Source organism: Coregonus clupeaformis, chromosome 24, assembly GCF_020615455.1.
Source record: "Coregonus clupeaformis isolate EN_2021a chromosome 24, ASM2061545v1, whole genome shotgun sequence".
NCBI lineage: Eukaryota > Metazoa > Chordata > Actinopteri > Salmoniformes > Salmonidae > Coregonus > Coregonus clupeaformis.
Window position 1 is genome coordinate 11,835,164 of NC_059215.1, and position 19,147 is coordinate 11,854,310.

Consider the following 19,147-nt stretch of genomic DNA (forward strand, 5'->3'; position numbering starts at 1 on the left):
CAATCACTTGTCCCTTCTCCACACCATATTCCTTTGCATAAGCATTATGGTAACAGCTCTAGCCAGGCTTCCAAAGATCTAAAATCATGGATATATGGAGCTTCTGCCTTATTTCACACCTCTGGGTACAGCTCATGTGGGAGTAGAGGGGATTGAGGTGGATGTTCTCGTCCTAATGTTGACATGGAAATGTCAATTAGTAAAGCAGAAGCCAAGAGGTTAATAAGAACAGTGGTTAAAAACAAATGGTCTCAACTGGTAAAAGCAAAACAACCTATGTGTGTTCATGAGAATCTCTCCTTTCAATAGAGGGGTCATATTAGTGTGTAGCCCAAACCGTTCAGACGCTACAGCTGATTTTCAGGATGTCTCATGGTCTGACAAACACTGCTGTAGCTCTGCCACCTTTCACCGCAGATGAGGAAACCCGACATAGGCGGATTTAATGGATTGAGACGCAGCCCATGCAAAAAGACATCTCTAGTTTAAACAGACAGATTTCTATGGGGATTTTTTTATTGTGCTTATTGGATATCTGCAGGGCATGGACATCGACTCTAGGGGGTTTAATGGGTAGGGTTCAGAGTAGACCTTCCCTGTCTCTTTTCCACACTACAGTCCAGTTGACGGCGGTAATGCACATTTAAAGTTGGTTGCCAACCACCATATAAAATCCACAGAAGAAGAAAAATCTGGGCTAGTAGACACCTCCATTCCGCCAGCAATAATAAGCAAGACCTAGCAAGAATAAGGACGTGACCTCTGTGATTTCCCATCAAAATAAAGGTCCACCATTGAAAATGTAAAAATAATTATAAATTGTCCAAATTATTATTATTATTTATTTTTATTTTTTAGGGGGTAGATCAGCTTTAATATTGCAGATAGATTGTAACTTCCATCAATGTAATTGTCTGCATCACTTCCAATCCTCCATATGTTTTTTCCCCCTCGCAAATATATATATAAATTGTCCAAATGTTTAACATTTTATGAGGAAATGTTAGCAGACCTAGACTTTTGTTTAACAATATGAAAAAGGAAAAAAGTTAATTGCCTTTATAGCACAAATAATATTATAGAATTGACATTATTGTTAGCAGCATTAAAAGTAATGATTACTAGGTAGTTATCATGGTAACAACAGTAATAAAATAACAAATAATGCTACTATTAATAATAATAGTAATAACAATATTAATAATAATATTATTATAATTATAATAACAAACATTAGAAAACACTTTTAAATCGAATTGTTAATTAGCCCATTCATATTGCACAATGTTCAATACGTTTTTCATATCGGACACAGCGCTTGACTTGGGCAGGAGCTCACCAGAGCTGAGTACTGATACCTCAAATGTTCTACTGCTTGAGCTGCTGTTCCTCTTGTAGAATATTAGCGTATTGTGGAGGTCCTGCACCTACAGTTAAAGTCGGAAGTTTATATACACCTTAGCCAAATACATTTAAACTCAGTTTTTCACAATTCCTGACATTTAATCCTAGTAAAAATACCCTGTTTTAGGTCAGTTAGGATCTCCACTTTATTTTAAGAACGTGAAATGTCAGAATAATAGTAGAGAGAATGATTTATTTCAGCTTTTATTTCTTTCATCACATTCCCAGTGGGTCAGAAGTTTACATACACTCAATTAGTATTTGGTAGCATTACCTTTAAATTGTTTAACTTGGGTCAAACGTTTCGGGTAGCCTTCCACAAGCTTCCCACAATAAGTTGGGTGAATTTTGGCCCATTCCTCCTGACAGAGCTGGTGTAACTGAGTCAGGTTTGTAGGCCTCCTTGCTCGCACACGCTTTTTCAGTTCTGCCCACAAATTTCTATAGGATTGAGGTCAGGGCTTTGTGATGGCCACTCCAATACCTTGACTTCGTTGTCCTTAAGCCATTTTGCCACAACTTTGGAATTGGATGCTTGGGGTCATTGTTCATTTGGAAGACCCATTTGCGACCAAGCTTTAACTTCCTGACTGATGTCTTGAGATGTTGCTTCAATATATTCACATAATTTTCCTTCCTCATGATGCCATCTATTTTGTGAAGTGCACCAGTCCCTCCTGCAGCAAAGCACCCCCACAGCATGATGCTGCCACCCCTGTGCTTCACGGTTGGGATGGTGTTCTTCGGCTTGCAAGCGACCCCCTTTTTCCTCCAAACATAACGATGGTCATTATGGCCAAACAGTTCTATTTTGTTTCATCAGACCAGAGGACATTTCTCCAAAAAGTACGATCTTTGTCCCCATGTGCAGTTGCAAACTGTAGTCTGGCTTTTTTATGGCGGTTTTGGAGCAGTGGCTTCTTCCTTGCTGAGCAGTCTTTCAGGTTACGTCGATATAGGACTTGTTTTACTGTGGATATAGATACTTTTGTACCTGTTTCCTCCAGCATCTTCACAAGGTCCTTTGCTGTTGTTCTGGTATTGATTTGCACTTTTCGCACCAAAGTACGTTCATCTCTAGGAGACAGGCCTTGAAATACATCCACAGGTACACCTCCAATTGACTCAAATGATGTCAATTAGCCTATCAGAAGCTTCTAAAGCCATGAAATAATTTTCTGGAATTTTCCAAGCTGTTTAAAGGCACCGTCAACTTAGTGTATGTAAACTTCTGACCCACTGGAATTGTGATACAGTGAATTATAAGTGAAATAATCTGTCTGTAAACAATTGTTGGAAAGATTACTTGTGTCATGCACAAAGTAGATGTCCTAACCGACTTGCCAAAACTATAGTTTGTTAACAAGACATTTGTGGAGTGGTTGAAAAACGAGTTTTAATGACTCCAACCTTAAGTGTATGTAAACTTCCGACTTCAACTGTAAATATACACAGGTCCGGCACCCAAAATGAGTAATGGCACCTATCTCAGTCCAAGTCAAGCACTGATTGGACATACATATTGCACCATACACAATTTCCTGTACAATGTGTCGCAGTAAAAGGGGGGTCCATTCTACTCAGGAGCACCTCTAGTTTCCAAATCCACAAAGTTTACAACCCAAGGAGCATCACTTCTCATTCTGCGGCCCTTAACCTCTACGGAATCGGTGTCCTGTATACGGGACGGTTGAGCTAACGTGCGCTAATGTGATTAGCATGACTGTTGTAAGTAACAGCAAACTTTCCAGGACATAGACATGTCTTACATGGGCAGAAAGCTTACATTATTGTTAATCTAACTGCACTATCTAATTTTCAGTAGCTATTACAGTGAAAAAATACCATGCTATTGCTTGAGGAGAGTGCGCAACAACAAAAAACTTTTCACGGTAACTGGTTTGATACATTCACCTCTGAAGGTAAATAATGTACTTACATTCAGTAATCTTGCTCTGATTTGTCATCCTAAGGGTCTCAGAGATAAAATTTAGCTTAGTTTTGTTTGATAAAATTCATTTTTATATTCAAATGTAGGAACTGGGTTCTACAGTTTGAACCCCTGCTGTCTCTGGCTCCACATCCACCCCGCCCGGCAATCTAGATGTGTGAAAGTTAGTGTATAAGATAATAATCCATCATGTATGACATTCCTGGGAGTGTGTAAACTTCAATTTTGTATTACCATATAATTTTTGTATGTTCTCTATAGTTATGTATTTGAAAATGTATCAATTGACCAATTTGGCACATTTGGGCAGACTTGATACAAAATAGTCGTATCACTGGATCAATCTGAAACTTTGCACACACGCCTAAACTGCAATATTACATTGTGGCCTTTCTCTTGCATTTCAAAGATGATAAAAACACATGTTTTTTTTGTTTGTATTATCTTGTACCAGATCTAATGTGTTATATTCTCCTACATTAATTTCACATTTCCACAAACTTCAAAGTGTTTCCTTTCAAATGTTATCAAGAATATGCGTATCCTTGCTTCAGGTCCTGAGCTACAGGCAGTTAGATTTGGGTATGTCATTTTAGGCGAAAATTGAAAAAATGGGTCAGATCCTTAAGAGGTTAAAGAGTGTTAAGAGGTTTTTTCAGCTGAAATCCAATCCTTTTTTTGTATTGGACACACATATTACTCCGTACACAATTTTCTGTACGTTGTGTCGCAGTAAAACAGGGTCCATTCTACTCAGAATCACTTCTACTTCCCAAATCCACAGAGTTTACACCCCTCTGTGTTTACACACACACAGAGGAGCATCACTGCTAATTTTGCGGCCCTTAAAGAGTGGCCAATCAGCTTAAATCCAATAGTTTTTTTCATATTTGACATTCATATTGCACCGTACACAATTTTCTGTGTGTTGTGTCGCAGTAAAAGGGGGATCCATTCTAATCAGGAGCACTTCTAATTTCCAAATCTACGGAGTTTACACTCAGAGGAGCGTCACTGCTCATTTGTGGCCCTTAAAGAGTATGGTGCAATATGTATGTTCAATATGCAGCCCTTACAATTCTTAAAAGTCTAAGAAGGGGGGGACCCCTTTAGGTATAAAAATATTATTTGATAAAATATTTAATTTGGCCTTTACTACTATAGCCCATAGAAACGCATTGAATAACACATTCATAAAAGGCAAAAAAGACAGTCAAAAATGTTATCATAAGGAATAAGGTTTTGAAGTGTCTGATTTGTTTAACCTTTTTTTCGTTACTACATGATTCCATATGGGTTATTTCATAGTGTTGATGTCTTCACTATTATTATACAATGTAAAAAATAGTAAAAATAAAGAAAAACCCTTGAATGAGTAGGTGTGTCCAAACTTTTGGCTGGTAGTGTATATATATATATATATATATATATATATATATATATATATATATATATATACATTATAATGATATATATTTTGTACACATATTTAACCCCTTATTTTTTGTTGCCACAAAAATACCTACATACTTCCATTCATTTGAATGGGTTACCTTTATAGGAGTCCTGTGACAGTTGTGGGGGTCATAGAGCAAAACTGAGAACACCATCCATGTTCGTGAGAGTCTCCCCTTTCTACAGAGTGGTCATATTAGTTAGTAGTTTTATATAAACAAATAAATCACATAATTTCTAATAGAAATACTTTTGCATTTTTTTTGTATGATAACTAGTATAAAACATATCGATAATTGTGCACATTTCCATAATTTCTACAAAGTATACCGGATGGGACTCTTATTCTGAAGGATTCCAAAAATTCATGACCCGGAAGTACTCAGTTATTATTGCCTGCTTCACAGCGGTGAAGGAGCTTGCGGAAATTAGCTATTTTTCTAGCTAGGTAGCTGAATAGCTAGATAAACAAGCAATTATATATTTTTTCGTGACTTGTGTTTGTATAACGATATATTACAGATATAGTTTAATGCAGATTTAACTAACTACCTTATACGACTTAATTAATGCTCGTTATATTCAAATAATCGGTGTCCACAGGGCTGCTGTCCCGAAGAGTAGCTAGCTGGCTAGGTAGCTAGCTTATGTTGTTTATATTAGTGCGAGAACGAGGGAGCAACTGAGACATGGAATGCAACGGTCGCAGAGTTAGATACAGTAGCTAGCCAATTTACTCGGTTTCAAAGGTAAGTTCGATGGCTAACGTAATCTAATTACTAGAAGTGCTATCATAATCTAACTTCATATTTAACACAAACCGATTGTGCTGTGCTGTGTTGACCGGTTTAGTAGTTGTTAACGTTTAGCTAGCTAACATTCATTCACAGTCAAGTTCCCCAGTATCGGACTAAACCACGGTGGAGTTTAGTCTGCTAGGTCCCCAGCTACTGAGCTAGCCAGCTAGTATGGGTATGCCCCATGTTCATAGTTAACAATGTTACATTCACGATTACACACAGCATATACGTTATCAGTCATTCAGAAGTACCTGTCTGCTGTGATTGCTTTTTGTTGTCCACACAATCTGGAATCGCTAGCTATCTATCTATGATCTGTCAATTCATTTGCTAGGCATATATTAAAACAAATAGTATTTACACTCTCCTGGCTAAGATGACATATAACGGTACCAAACTGTGTATGTATTATGGCTTTTCTCTTCCAGCTTGGTAGCAGCAGACATCTGCCAGGCTGTAAGAAATTAGCAGTTTGGAATTTTGAGGCCAGGGATGAGAATTTGACATAAGTTCGACTGGAATCAGTTTCACTATCTTCGTCGTCATGGCTTGGGCTCTGAAGTTGCCGCTCACTGATGAGGTGATTGAATCAGGTCTGGTCCAGGACTTCGATGCCAGTCTCTCTGGCATTGGACAGGAGCTTGGAGCTGGGGCATACAGTATGAGGTATGAATCGTCATTGGAAGTCTATTGAAATGCATTGATATGTTAGAATTGAAATAAATATTACCAAAGATTTTTATAACTAACCCAAGATAGACCAGAGCCTGTCGTTTCCAATGGGAGCAAATTAATCATAGTGGACAGAACAAGCAAGGAGGTAGGCAGAGCCAAGCACAAGCTAGTGAGAGACTATTGGCGCGTTGTAGCATTTGTTTGCGTATTTCCATTAGGGAACGCTACTGTGTGAAGTGCGCGTGTGCAATAACTAAATTCGCCCTCGCACTCCTAAACAACGCAGTTTTTAAAAACTTTGGCAAAGGGTGAAGTCTACAAAACACAGTCCAGTCTGTTTGTTACATATTCTAGTTTTGCAAACAGAAAACTGTATGGAGATCAAATGATTAATCGATGAGAAAATGTGCAGAATGTCTGCCAAAATCACTCTCGCTCCATCTTCTCCCACTGCCAGCCACTGGCCTTCCTCTCATCACCATATTTGGTAGTGAGTGGAAACGCCAACCGGATGCTTCACATTTATACATCTGGTGAAATATCTGGCTCATTGTTCTATCAACCGGATGCTTCACATTTATACATCTGGTGAAATATCTGGCTCATTGTTCTATCTGTGATATGACTTTGGCTTTGTCAGTGGGAGAAAAAAACCCGGTATTATTTGTCTTGAGGAGTAGCCTATTCTAGAATACAGTGAGGGAAAAAAGTATTTGATCCCCTGCTGATTTTGTACGTTTGCCCACTGACAAAGACATAAATAATAAATAATATGCCATTTAGCAGACGCTTTTATCCAAAGCGACTTACAGTCATGCGTGCATAAATTTTTTGTGTATGGGTGGTCCCGGGGATCGAACCCACTACCTTGACATTACATGGGCCGTGCTCTACCAGCTGAGCTACAGAAGACCACCAAATGATCAGTCTATACTTTTTATGGTAGGTTTATTTGAACAGTGAGAGACAGAAGAACAACAACAAAAATCCAGAAAAACGCATGTCAAAAATGTTATAAATTGATTTGCATTTTAATGAGGGAAATACGTTTTTGACCCCCTCTCAATCAGAAAGATTTCTGGCTCCCAGGTGTCTTTTATACAGGTAACGAGCTGAGATTAGGAGCACACTCTTAAAGGGAGTGCTCCTAATCTCAGCTTGTTACCTGTATAAAAGACACCTGTCCACAGAAGCAATCAATCAATCAGATTCCAAACTCTCCACCATGGCCAAGACCAAAGAGCTCTCCAAGGATGTCAGGGACAATATTGTAGACCTACACAAGGCTGGAATGGGCTACAAGACCATTGCCAAGCAGCTTGGTGAGAAGGTGACAACAGTTGGTGCGATTATTCTCAAATGGAAGAAACACAAAAGAACTGTCAATCTCCCTCGGCCTGGGGCTCCATGCAAGATCTCCCCTCGTGGAGTTGCAATGATCATGAGAACGGTGAGGAATCAGCCCAGAACTACACGGGAGGATCTTGTCAATGATCTCAAGGCAGCTGGGACCATAGTCACCAAGAAAACAATTGGTAACACACTACGCTGTGAAGGACTGAAATCCTGCAGCGCCCGCAAGGTCCCCCTGCTCAAGAAAGCACATTTACAGGCCCGTCTGAAGTTTGCCAATGAACATCTGAATGATTCAGAGGAGAACTGGGTAAAAGTGTTGTGGTCAGATGAGACCAAAATCGAGCTCTTTGGCATCAACTTAACTCTCCGTGTTTGGAGGAGGAGGAATGCTGCCTATGACCCCAAGAACACCATCCCCACCATCAAACATGTAGGTGGAAACATTATGCTTTGGGGGTGTTTTTCTGCTAAGGGGACAGGACAACTTCACCACATCAAAGGGATGATGGACAGCGCCATTTACTGTCAAATCTTGGGTGAGAACCTCCTTCCCTCAGCCAGGGCATTGAAAATGGGTCGTGGATGGGTATTCCAGCATGACAATGATTCAAAACACACCGCCAAGGCAACAAAGGAGTGGCTGAAGAAGAAGCACATTAAGGTCCTGGAGTGGCCTAGCCAGTCTCCAGACCTTAATCCCATAGAAATTCTGTGGAGGGAGCTGAAGGTTTGAGTTGCCAAACGTCAGCCTCGAAACCTTAATAACTTGGAGAAGATCTGCAAAGAGGAGTGGGACAAAATCCCTCCTGAGATGTGTGCAAACCTGGTGGCCAACTACAAGAAACGTCTGACCTCTGTGATTGCCAACAAGGGTTTTGCCACCAAGTACTAAGTCATGTTTTTTTGCAGAGGGGTCAAATACTTATTTACCTTATTAAAATGCAAATCAATTCATAACATTTTTGACATGCGTTTTTCTGGATTTTTTTGTTGTGATTCTGTATCACTGTTCAAATAAACCTACCATGAAAATTATAGACTGATCATGTCTTTGTCAGTGGGCAAACGTACAAAATAAGCAGGGGATCAAATACTTTTCCCCCTCACTGTAGGCCCTATCATCTGTATCAGTTAGCCTATAAAGAGATGGTGGCTGTCGCTCTCTAGCTGTTTTTCCTAGTGTGTTTTCAGTGAAGCGAGAGCGTCAGCCAAAGAACCTATTAATATTGAAGCTGTAACGTTGGTTAAGGAATGCATCCCTCAGGTGGAAACAGCCTACTATTTACTTTATGTGTATTCCATTCTGGAATAGAATGCATTTAGAATGTATCATATTCTCAATGTTGCTCAATTGTCTCTCCCATACTACAGTTTATCATTTGCCTACTTTCTGTGTTAGTGGACAGTGCAGCTTCTGAAAATATTTCTTGGTGGTGGTGTGTATGTCCAAAGGTGTTTTGTGTGTTTTCGTGAACACATCACACACACATTTAGTTTTTTTGCTACTAATTCACATGAGTTAGGCTGCATTCATCATGCATAGGCCTAACCTTCCGTCAGTTCTCTCTTGAGGGTTGTTCTTATGCCAGAAAAGAGTAGGCCTTATTCTCAGTCAAACTTGGGAATTTGCAGAGTCAGGAACAGTTTTTGTGTAAGGGATACAGCTCTCTCTTTCAGACTGCTCTTTTGTTAGTTTTGTAAGTGTTCTGTTACATGATACTAAAGTGCCTGCAAAGTGCCTTATTGTCAGTGACATTCTAATGTTGCGCAGGAGGATGAGATACCCAGGCTGGATACCGAGGTAGTTGATTGTTCTGCACAAGTTTTTACCATCATAACTAATTAACTGTAAAGAAAGAGAATGTTGTAAATCACTTCTCCTTTTTCCAGTGGCTCCTAGTGATATATTTATTTACGCCTACATTTATTGGATGGGTAACAGAATTTACAAAGGAGTTTATTTTAAGAAATTCGCCTCCTCCCTCAGTCTCATACTGGGGAGATCCAAGGCCTGTTGAGTTGTTGTTTCAGACAGATGTTGATACTATGCCAATATCATGTGCTTGTAAAAGACGTTGGCTTGCCAGTTCATTGACCATGTTGTCTTGTGGCTTTTTCTCCAGTGATGTGCTGGCCCTCCCCATCTTTAAGCAGGAGGAGTCCAACCTGCCGCCTGACAGTGAGAACAAGATTCTTCCTTTCCAGTATGTTCTGTGTGCAGCTACCTCGCCTGCCATCAAACTGCACGATGAAACACTTACCTACCTCAACCAAGGTTAGCATCTGTCTGTGTTCCATTTTCATGATTGTGATTTTCTTGTGAATTTGTTGCTAATTTAAAGAAATTGCCAGAAAATGATGTGGTATGTTTATGAACTAAAGCTTATTTCTTTTGATTTCAGGACAGTCTTATGAAATTCGAATGCTTGACAATCGGAAAATGGGTGAACTCCCAGAAATCACTGGCAAAATGGTGAAGGTAAGATGAACAAGAACACAATGAGTCATGACCAAAGGCATGAGAGTGAGCATTTGTTTGTCTGGGCCTGTTCCTATGCCATAATTTCCCATGTGTTCTACCAATAGTGCAGGTACTTCCTGGTTCCTCAGTGATGTTTCTGTGTGTCCTCAGAGCATCATCCGAGTGGTCTTCCATGACCGGCGTCTTCAGTACACAGAGCACCAGCAGCTGGAGGGCTGGCGCTGGAACAGGCCTGGAGACCGCATCCTCGACCTGGGTAAGCTCTCTGCCTCTGTCTTGGAAGGGTATTGGACCACTCTGGGTGAAGAAGGACTGAAGGGGGCTGCTTTTAAGACTGGCACTGAAATTGCTTTAAATAACACAGAGCTATATCTTCACTGAATGAAATTATGGTTGACAACAGGCTGCATAACGTGTAGTTAGTTTGCTCACACAATCCTTCTGATAACTTGTCTCGCGTTGCTCCATTGCAGATATCCCTATGTCAGTTGGCATGGTCGACCCCAGGGCTAACCCTACTCAGCTTAACACGGTGGAGTTCCTGTGGGACCCGTCAAAAAGAACCTCGGTTTTTATCCAGGTAGCATGATAAACACAACCTCATGGTTGTTTTCATAATGCTGGTCGTAGCTTATCATCTAATATCAGGCCAAGGCTGTCTTAATGGAAACAAATGGTTTTCAAGACAAATAGAGCTCTCTCTCTGTTTTTTATTGAATAAAACAACATCCACCAGTTTTCAAATAGTCATGACAATTCCTTGTTTTAGGTTCACTGCATCAGCACAGAGTTCACCATGCGGAAGCACGGGGGAGAGAAGGGCGTGCCTTTTCGCATCCAGATTGACACTTTCAAAGAGAACGATGGTGAAGAGTATACAGAGCACCAGCATTCTGCCAGCTGTCAGGTCAAAGTCTTCAAGGTGAGAAGAAAGTCTGAGCAAAAACAATGAAAATGGGTTAACTTTTGTCATTGAAAGGTACGTTAGATGTTAGCTTCATTTGATCCTCGTCATTGTACTATCCATAATAAACATAATGACTTTACCTCACCTGTGGCAGCCTAAAGGTGCAGACAGGAAGCAGAAGACAGACAGAGAGAAGATGGAGAAGAGGGCGCCTCAGGAGAAGGAGAAATACCAGCCATCCTATGAAACCACCATCCTAACAGAGGTTAGAGTTAGTGTGTTGAGTGAATGGGAAAAGGGATGGAGGAAACTGTTGGATATGGAGAGGAAGGTGTGTGGCAGTAGTCAGTATGTCTAAGTGATGAAGAAACATGAACAAAATGATGCATAGTATTTGTATAAATAATTTCATCATAATGTATAGAAATGATGTACGACACAGGATTTATTTCTGAAATCAAGAACTAACATCTGGAGAGAGCTGGATTATGTAAAGAGCCTAGTTCCCTCCCTACTAAAATAACAGAAATGTTCTCTTGCAGTGCTCTCCCTGGCCAGAGGTCACCTATGTCAATAACTCCCCATCGCCTGGCTTCAACAGCTCACACAACAGTTTTCCAGTGGCAGAGGGGTAGGGATCAGGACATAAACATGTCTGTTCTGAACCACACTGCTTCCATTACAAATGGTTAATTTTGGTGTATATGTCTATTTATGAAATATTATGGGGATGCAATGCCTAATACAACAGTTTTTTTGTTCTATTTGGGAATTTCTGTCTGTTTTCCATCTACTCCCAAAAGTACATTTTAAAGTACCTTTTCTCTGTCCTTCCCAGAAATGGATCCCCCGGTCACCAGCCAGAGCCAGTTGTTCAGGTGGCAGATGTAAGTACTTGTGTCCCTTCCCCTTGTGTGTCCTAAACCTACCCATGGCTCATCATCTCCTGTTCCATCCCTTCTCACTAACCCCCACATCTACATGTTTAATGTCCAGCTTCTTTCACATAACTGAAGTTGACACATTGTGGTCATGCTTTGAGTTCATGTTTTGCATTTGCTGTTGGCAGCAGCACTAGTGAAATACTGTAAAAAAAGTGTCTGTAGTGGGAGATTCAACTAAACTGAAAAAATTAGGCTGAGAATTACTTTGCAGTCATTACACATTGTTTTATTTTCAAAGCAACACACACTTTAACATGACATCATCATTAGGTTTTCGCATGAGAGAGCTGTCCATTTGTGTACCCGTTTTCCATTGATCACATTTGCATGTAGTCAAACATATTTAACAAAATAATGAATATACAGTACCAGTCAAAAGTTTGGACACACCTAATCATTCAGGGGTTTTTCTTTATTTTTACTATTTTCTACATTGTAGAATAATAGTGAAGACATCAAAACTATGAAATAACACATGGAATCATGTAGTAACCAAAAAAGTGTTAAACAAATCAAAATATATTTTATATTTGAGTTTCTTCAAAGTAGCCACCCTTTGCCTTGATGACAGCTTTGCACACACTTGGTATTCTCAACTAGCTTCTCCTGGAAGGAGTTTCCACATATGCTGAGCACTTGTTGGCTGCTTTTCCTTCACTTGTGGAGGCCAGGTCATCTGATGCAGCACTCCATCACTCTTCTTCTTGGTCAAATAGCCCTTACGCAGCCTGGAGGTGTGTTTGGTCATTGTCCTGTTGAAAAACAAATGATAGTCCCACTAAGCGCAAACCAGATGGGATGGAGTATCGCTGCAGAATGCTGTGGTAGCCATGCTGGTTAAATGTGCCTTGAATTCTAAATAAATCACTGACAGTGTCACCAGCAAAGCACGCCCACACCATCACACCACCTCCTCCATGCTTCACGGTGGGAACCACACATGCGGAGATCATCCGTTCACCTACTCTGCGTCTCACAAAGACACTGCGGTTGGAACCAAAAATCTCACATTTGGACTGATCAGACCAAAGGACAGATTTCCACCGGTCTAATGTCCATTGCTCGTGTTTCTTGCCCCAAGCAAGTCTCTTCTTCTTATTGGTGTCCTTTAGTAGTGGTTTCTTTGCAGCAATTCGACCATGAAGGCCTGATTCACACAGTCTCCTCTGAACAGTTGATTTTTTTTTTTTTTTTTTTTTTTTACAGTTGATGTTGAGATGTGTCTGTTACTTGAACTCTGTGAAGCATTTACTTGGGCTGCAATGTCTGAGGCTGGTAACTCTAATGAACTTATCCTCTGCAGCAGAGGTAACTCTGGGTCTTACTTTCCTGTGGCGGTCCTCATGAGAGCCAGTTTCGTCATAGCGCTTGATGGTTTTTGCGACTGCACTTGAAGAAACGTTCAAAGTTCTTGACATTTTCCGTATTGACCTTCATGTCTTAAAGTAATGATGGACTGTCGTTTCTCTTTGCTTATTTGAGCTGTTCTTGCCATAATATGGACTTGGTATTTTATCAAATAGGGCTATCTTCTGTATACCACCCCTACCTTGTTACAACACAACTGATTGGCTCAAACGCATGAAGAAGGAAAGAAATTCCACAAATTAACTTTTAACAAGGCACACCTGTTAATTGAAATGCATTCCAGGTGACTACCTCATGAAGCTGGTTGAGAGAATGCCAAGAGTGTGCAAAGCTGTCATCAAGGCAACGTGTGGCTACTTTGAAGAATCTCAAATATAAAATATATTTGGATTTGTTTAACACTTTTTTGGTTACTACATGATTCCATATGTGTTATTTCATAGTTTTGATGTCTTCGCTATTATTCTACAATGTATAAAATAGTAAAAAATAAAGAAAAACCCTGGAATGAGTAGGTGTGTCCAAACTTTTGACTGGTACTGTATATGGCAATACTGTTTTGTACTTTTCTGAATTGGTTATCTTTCTGAAATTCTTTGGGAAAAGTAAAGGGGATGCATGGAAAAGTCGCGTCAAATTTGGGTTAGAATACCAGACTACTTTATAAGAACCTGCAGAATGAGAAATGTCATAAAAAAAGTTGGATAGGTCCATTTGCTTTGACTAGTGCAAGCGTTGTGATTTCACATTCATATGTACCTAGATCCCAGTTATTAACACATAGGTAAAACATGCCCTTTGTTTTTCGGTCCATCAAAGTAACCATTTAACTGATGCAGTAGACTATCGTCCTCCATAAAGAATCTGTTGTATGACGCACATCCCAAATGATTAATATGGTTAATAGATGGAAACAGACATCCATGTCCCTGCACCTATAAGTTCCGTTTTATAAAGGGTGTGTACACCTTTTCTCCCTTCTTTCTCCCGCATTGTTATCCAATATAGATTGAAAGCTGTCTGACTGATACGATTGTAAGTTTCCAACATTTTCTAAATGTCTGACTCTGATTAAAGATGCAGACTTTATGGTTTAGACAGACTCAAACAGAATGTGGGAGTGTGCAATATTCACTGATGTATAATATATCATCTTTAAATTATTGATTGCACTTATTAACCCTATTACTTGCTGTCTGATAATGCTGATAAGTATGTATCCAGTTGTTTTGGGTAGTTTGTAATCATTTTTAGGCAGCAACATCTACCTTAACACTCCCTAAGGCCCTCTTGAATTTTTGACATCACAAATAAGTGGTGTCTGTGTCAAAGAAGACTGTAATACTAGCCTGAGTGCCAATCTGTTTGTGCCTTCATGCAAACGCTTTGTCACTCATTGACAATTGAGTTGGCAAGAGCACAAACAATTATGGGACCAGGCTACCTTAATACTCCAAACACTTGTACCAGCATTTATAACATCACCTCTACATGATGTACGTAATAGTCATGTAAACTAGTTTTGAAATAAATGCAGCGCAGAGTGTTTATAGCAATAGGATGTATTTTGACAATAGCCTCACTGTTTGCACTGTCAATATCACCCCCTGTGTTTTACCCCCATTTTAGACAGGAATACATAAGCAAGGTTTTTGGGGGCTTGGGGAGGTTTTGATATATGATGATGAAATATAATTTAAAAATTGAGAGACATTCTGCCTTACAGTTGTCGTCCCATCTACTTACAAGAGACAGTGAAAGTGTCCATCAGGTATATATTAATTTATTTGATGATTTTGTAGTTTGAATGTTGAATTGTTTTGCCTTTTTTAAAGCAAAGGTTGGATATATATTGCACACACTTCTTCTCTGACCAGGCGCCGAACATATCTGTTTGCGTGTATGTGTAGAACAATTGAACAAGAAGACAAACTATTTTTATTTGATTCATTCTTTGTGTGTTTCTGTGCAGAAGTGGATAACTGCTACAGTGGTATTCTATCTACTCGGACATTGTACTGGATCTTTATTCCTTCTTTCAGCATGTTGTGGGATGGGTTAGCTCAGAGAAATGGCTCATACCTGGCTGTATATATCTGACCTTACAGTGGAATTGATTGTATGCTTTTAAAACCAATCCAAGGTTTAACAACATCATTTGATGGCTTTTGCGCTGCCTGTCTGTCTCTCTTTTGGAACAAACAGAATCTGTTACCCGCGGCAACACCACAGGATGCTCAGCTGTGGCTCCATAGAAACCGCTTTTCACCATTCTGTCGGCTCTTCACTAATTTCTCTGGTAAGAAGGTCAATATATCATTTCTTGCAGTGAATTTATATTCTCAACTTTGTTGTCATGTTGTGGAAGTCAGTCTAAAATAATATCTATATTCTTTACGAGTATTAGGCTGATTATTCTATGTTCCAGGGGCGGATCTGTTGAAGCTGACCAGGGAAGATGTCATTCAGATCTGTGGGCCAGCAGATGGTATTAGGCTGTTCAACGCACTGAAAGGACGGTTGGTGTACTTCCTTACCACTCTACTTCTATATTGCAGCATTCATACTGCAAAATGGAAATGCCTATTGAATTTGATCAATTATTGAGTGTGAGAAGTTTCTCGTGTCATCTTATTTCTGTGTGTGCGCGTAGAGTGGTACGTCCCAGGCTGACGGTGTATGTGTGCCAGGAGTCCCAGCAGGCTCGGGAACAGCAGCAGAAACAGAACGGAGACACAGCTAGCAGCACTTTTTTCGGTATGCTTGTGTGTGTGTTATCTATATACAAAGCATTCATAACACATGCTTACTTACTTGCTGATGGCGGCGCAATTCGCCAAATGATGGCATAATGATATCTCTGATGTTATGGCATAATACACTGTTAGCTACATACGGTGTTATGAAAATGATTGACAATATATCCCTGTACACGTCTTGTCTTCTTTTGCAGTGTACCATGCCATCTACCTGGAGGACTTGACAGCAGTTGAGCTGACCGAGAAGATCGCTCAGCTATTCAACATCTCACCCAGACAGATCAGTCAGATCTTTAAACAGGGACCCACTGGTATACATGTCCTGGTCAGTGATGAGGTAAGGCTGTCTTTAGTATACATTTGTGCTTCCGAAAAGGCACCCTATTCCTATGTTGTGCACTAGTTTTGCTCAGAGTCTCAAAAGTGGTGCTCTACTGAATAGGGTCGGATTTTAGACACAGCCTTTGTTCCTGGATCAGTCTGCCTTAAGGCTGAGTCCTAATGTGTACACTGTTCCTGGCCTCTAAGATGGAATCTCTCGTTTCTCACAGATGATTCAAAACTTCCAGGATGAAGTATGTTTTGTTTTGGACACAATGAAAGGTATGAGAGCGTCATTCAAGCATTTTCTTTTACCACAAATATTGGGGAGTGTGTCTTTGGTGTCACCCTTCATGACTTGGGCTCTGTTTCTTTACCAACAGCCGAGACGAATGACGGCTACCACATCATCCTAAAATGAAGACTGTCTGGGGGATTGCCTAACCCCTACTCTGTCCTTTAGACCCAACCCTGAAAGCCCCTCTACAGCCTCGGCTCCTGATGTTCCTGGACTGTGCTGAAGATGACCTGTTCCATTCTCTAGAGGCCTCTGCTATGGGGAATGTTTGACTGAAGCACCTTGCCCATCCTTGATACCTTACTGTCTTTTTTAAAGGAGTGACTGACTCTATTTGAGCTGCCATATTGAAGCAACACTCTCCAGCCTCCTCCCCTGCTAGAAACCCTTTTAAAACGGTTGCATTTTCCTGCTTTGCTGATCATGTGTTTGAAAAAGAGAATGGAACGGGATCCACGTCCTGTTTTTAGAATACAGTCTCCCATGAAACGGGATCCACGACAAGAGATACAGAGTGCTATACATTGGTCTCCAGTCTCCATCTCCTACTGCTAGGCTGCCTTGCTTGACACCAAGGATCCAGTTTGTGAGGACTGTTGCTATGGTTACATAGCTACGACACAGGAAAGAGAACCTTAACAGGAAGTGGTGTCATAATAGATAATGAAAGGGACACCGGCAGCCTATGTCCTTTTCTCGTTTGGGTAAAAGTCTGTCCTCCGTCCTCTGTTCTCTCTCTCCTCCGTGACCCGGAAACCGATAAGTAGTCGAGGAGTGTGTCAAATTGTTAGTAGGCAAACGGAAGATGATCCTCCCCTCCTCAATAGCCTCCTTTTGGCGAGGAAGCACAAGTGTATCCTACCGCAGAAGAGTTTTGATATCTCCCACACCCCCTTTGAATCAGCTGTTGTATTGTCAGAGGAGAAAAGCATGCACACATTTAAAAGCGATATGCTACTTTATCCTTTTATCTATAAAATGTCTTGCACAACATTTATTTTGGGATCCACCCCTGTAAACGTAATTTGCCTAATGACGCACGACTGGAGAAGGAGCTTCTTATTTCAAACAAGTACATTTTCGTCCACGTTCAATCTCCTCTCCCCGATTTACCTTTTTCAAAAGGAGTCGAGAGAGGACGGAGGAGAGGACGCAGGAGTTGAGCAAATCTAATTGAGAAAAGGCCCATGAGAACCCGTCTCTGTCCTCTTCCAGTGAGTGCTGTGCTCCTGTGAAAGCCCACAGTCCTGTTTTCCTGTGTCCTCCTCTATTACTTGTGAGAGAACATCTGTGCAGCTTTTCTAGGCCTTTGAACACTGTCAAGACCGTGTCAGTATACTGTTCTGTTCATCATGATATGGCCCTCAATTCCCCGAGCCGACTAGGTGAAGAATCTGTCGATGTGCCCTCGAGCAAGACATTGCTACTGTAAGTCGCTTTGGATAAGAGCGTCTACTAAATGACTCAAATGTAAAGGTATACATTAATCTGATTGACACACTGTCTTTCTTTATTAGTGACCACACAACTTACCAGTCTGTCTTGCCCGCTATCCCTACTTACATCACACTGTATTTATCACTTTACCATCTCATTACAAGGGTTTTGGACAATTCTCAAACCTTTATTTTAAGTAGATAGTTGTTTAAAATATATGAATCATGTCTTACTTTTGGCAGTTTTATAACCTTTCTAACAGATGTGTTCCTACCTTGTTTAGAGAACCACTCTCTTTGCATTGTTTTTGGATATTGCCACTAATACATAGCAGTGGGTTGTTTAGGGCTTGCTAAACCTGCATGTGTAAACCTAGAGTTGGTTCCCATTCAATCAAGTTCAACTGAACGCTTCCAGAATATGAATGGCTTGATATTTAGATGTTGTCCAGCTTTGCCCCTCGCACAAGTCATCAGAACGATTAAACTAGTTACCCATACATTGCCTGTTTGTATCTTTCTGTAATGCATAGCTTTGTGTGGACACCATTGAGAAAACAATGTTTTTTAATGTTTTTACATTTTATTATTCCTATATTCCGCAAGCTTTTGCGTTCTGTATAAGCAGGTATTTTAAGCCTGAAAATAATTCCAGAGTTAACCGTGAATGTCTTAATATTGGCCAAACATGTAATGTTGATTTATTTGAATACATTGAATGAGTTTGGTCTCTCCTTGGACTCCTTGTTGGGCACAATAGCTGGATAAGTATAACCCCATGCCAGAAATACTCCTATTCATACATTGTATTCTGTACATATGGTAAGCATGTTGGTTGCTATGGTAATTTAGCCTTTTTTGGTACGAGGGGAACACCTAGAGAGGAATGTGTGAAATATAAGGCATATGTTTCTAACTCCAAAACTATGATTTAAAATGTAATCAAGTCATTCGTGTAATCTAAAATTGTGGTATTGCTTATCATTATTAG

At 40.2% G+C, this 19,147-nt stretch overlaps 1 protein-coding gene across 2 annotated transcripts; it reads left to right on the forward strand.

Annotated features, from left to right (window-relative positions):
* The first annotated feature begins 5,220 nt into the window (after positions 1–5,220).
* On the forward strand, positions 5,221–18,656 carry LOC121538017 (transcription factor CP2). Of its 2 annotated transcripts, XM_041845749.2 has the most exons (18): positions 5,221–5,559; positions 6,039–6,276; positions 9,765–9,916; positions 10,044–10,120; positions 10,274–10,379; positions 10,597–10,703; positions 10,893–11,045; positions 11,185–11,295; positions 11,573–11,661; positions 11,869–11,917; positions 14,351–14,377; positions 15,069–15,113; positions 15,548–15,641; positions 15,771–15,861; positions 15,996–16,099; positions 16,296–16,438; positions 16,653–16,704; positions 16,806–18,656. In XM_041845749.2, exons 2-18 carry the CDS (start codon positions 6,155–6,157, stop codon positions 16,841–16,843), a joined length of 1,560 nt encoding a protein of 519 aa, XP_041701683.1. In that variant the 5' UTR covers positions 5,221–5,559; positions 6,039–6,154; the 3' UTR covers positions 16,844–18,656. The 2 variants fall into 2 exon arrangements, with proteins under 2 accessions (XP_041701683.1, XP_041701684.1); XM_041845750.2 differs by lacking the exon at positions 14,351–14,377.
* Positions 18,657–19,147: the final 491 nt, after the last annotated feature.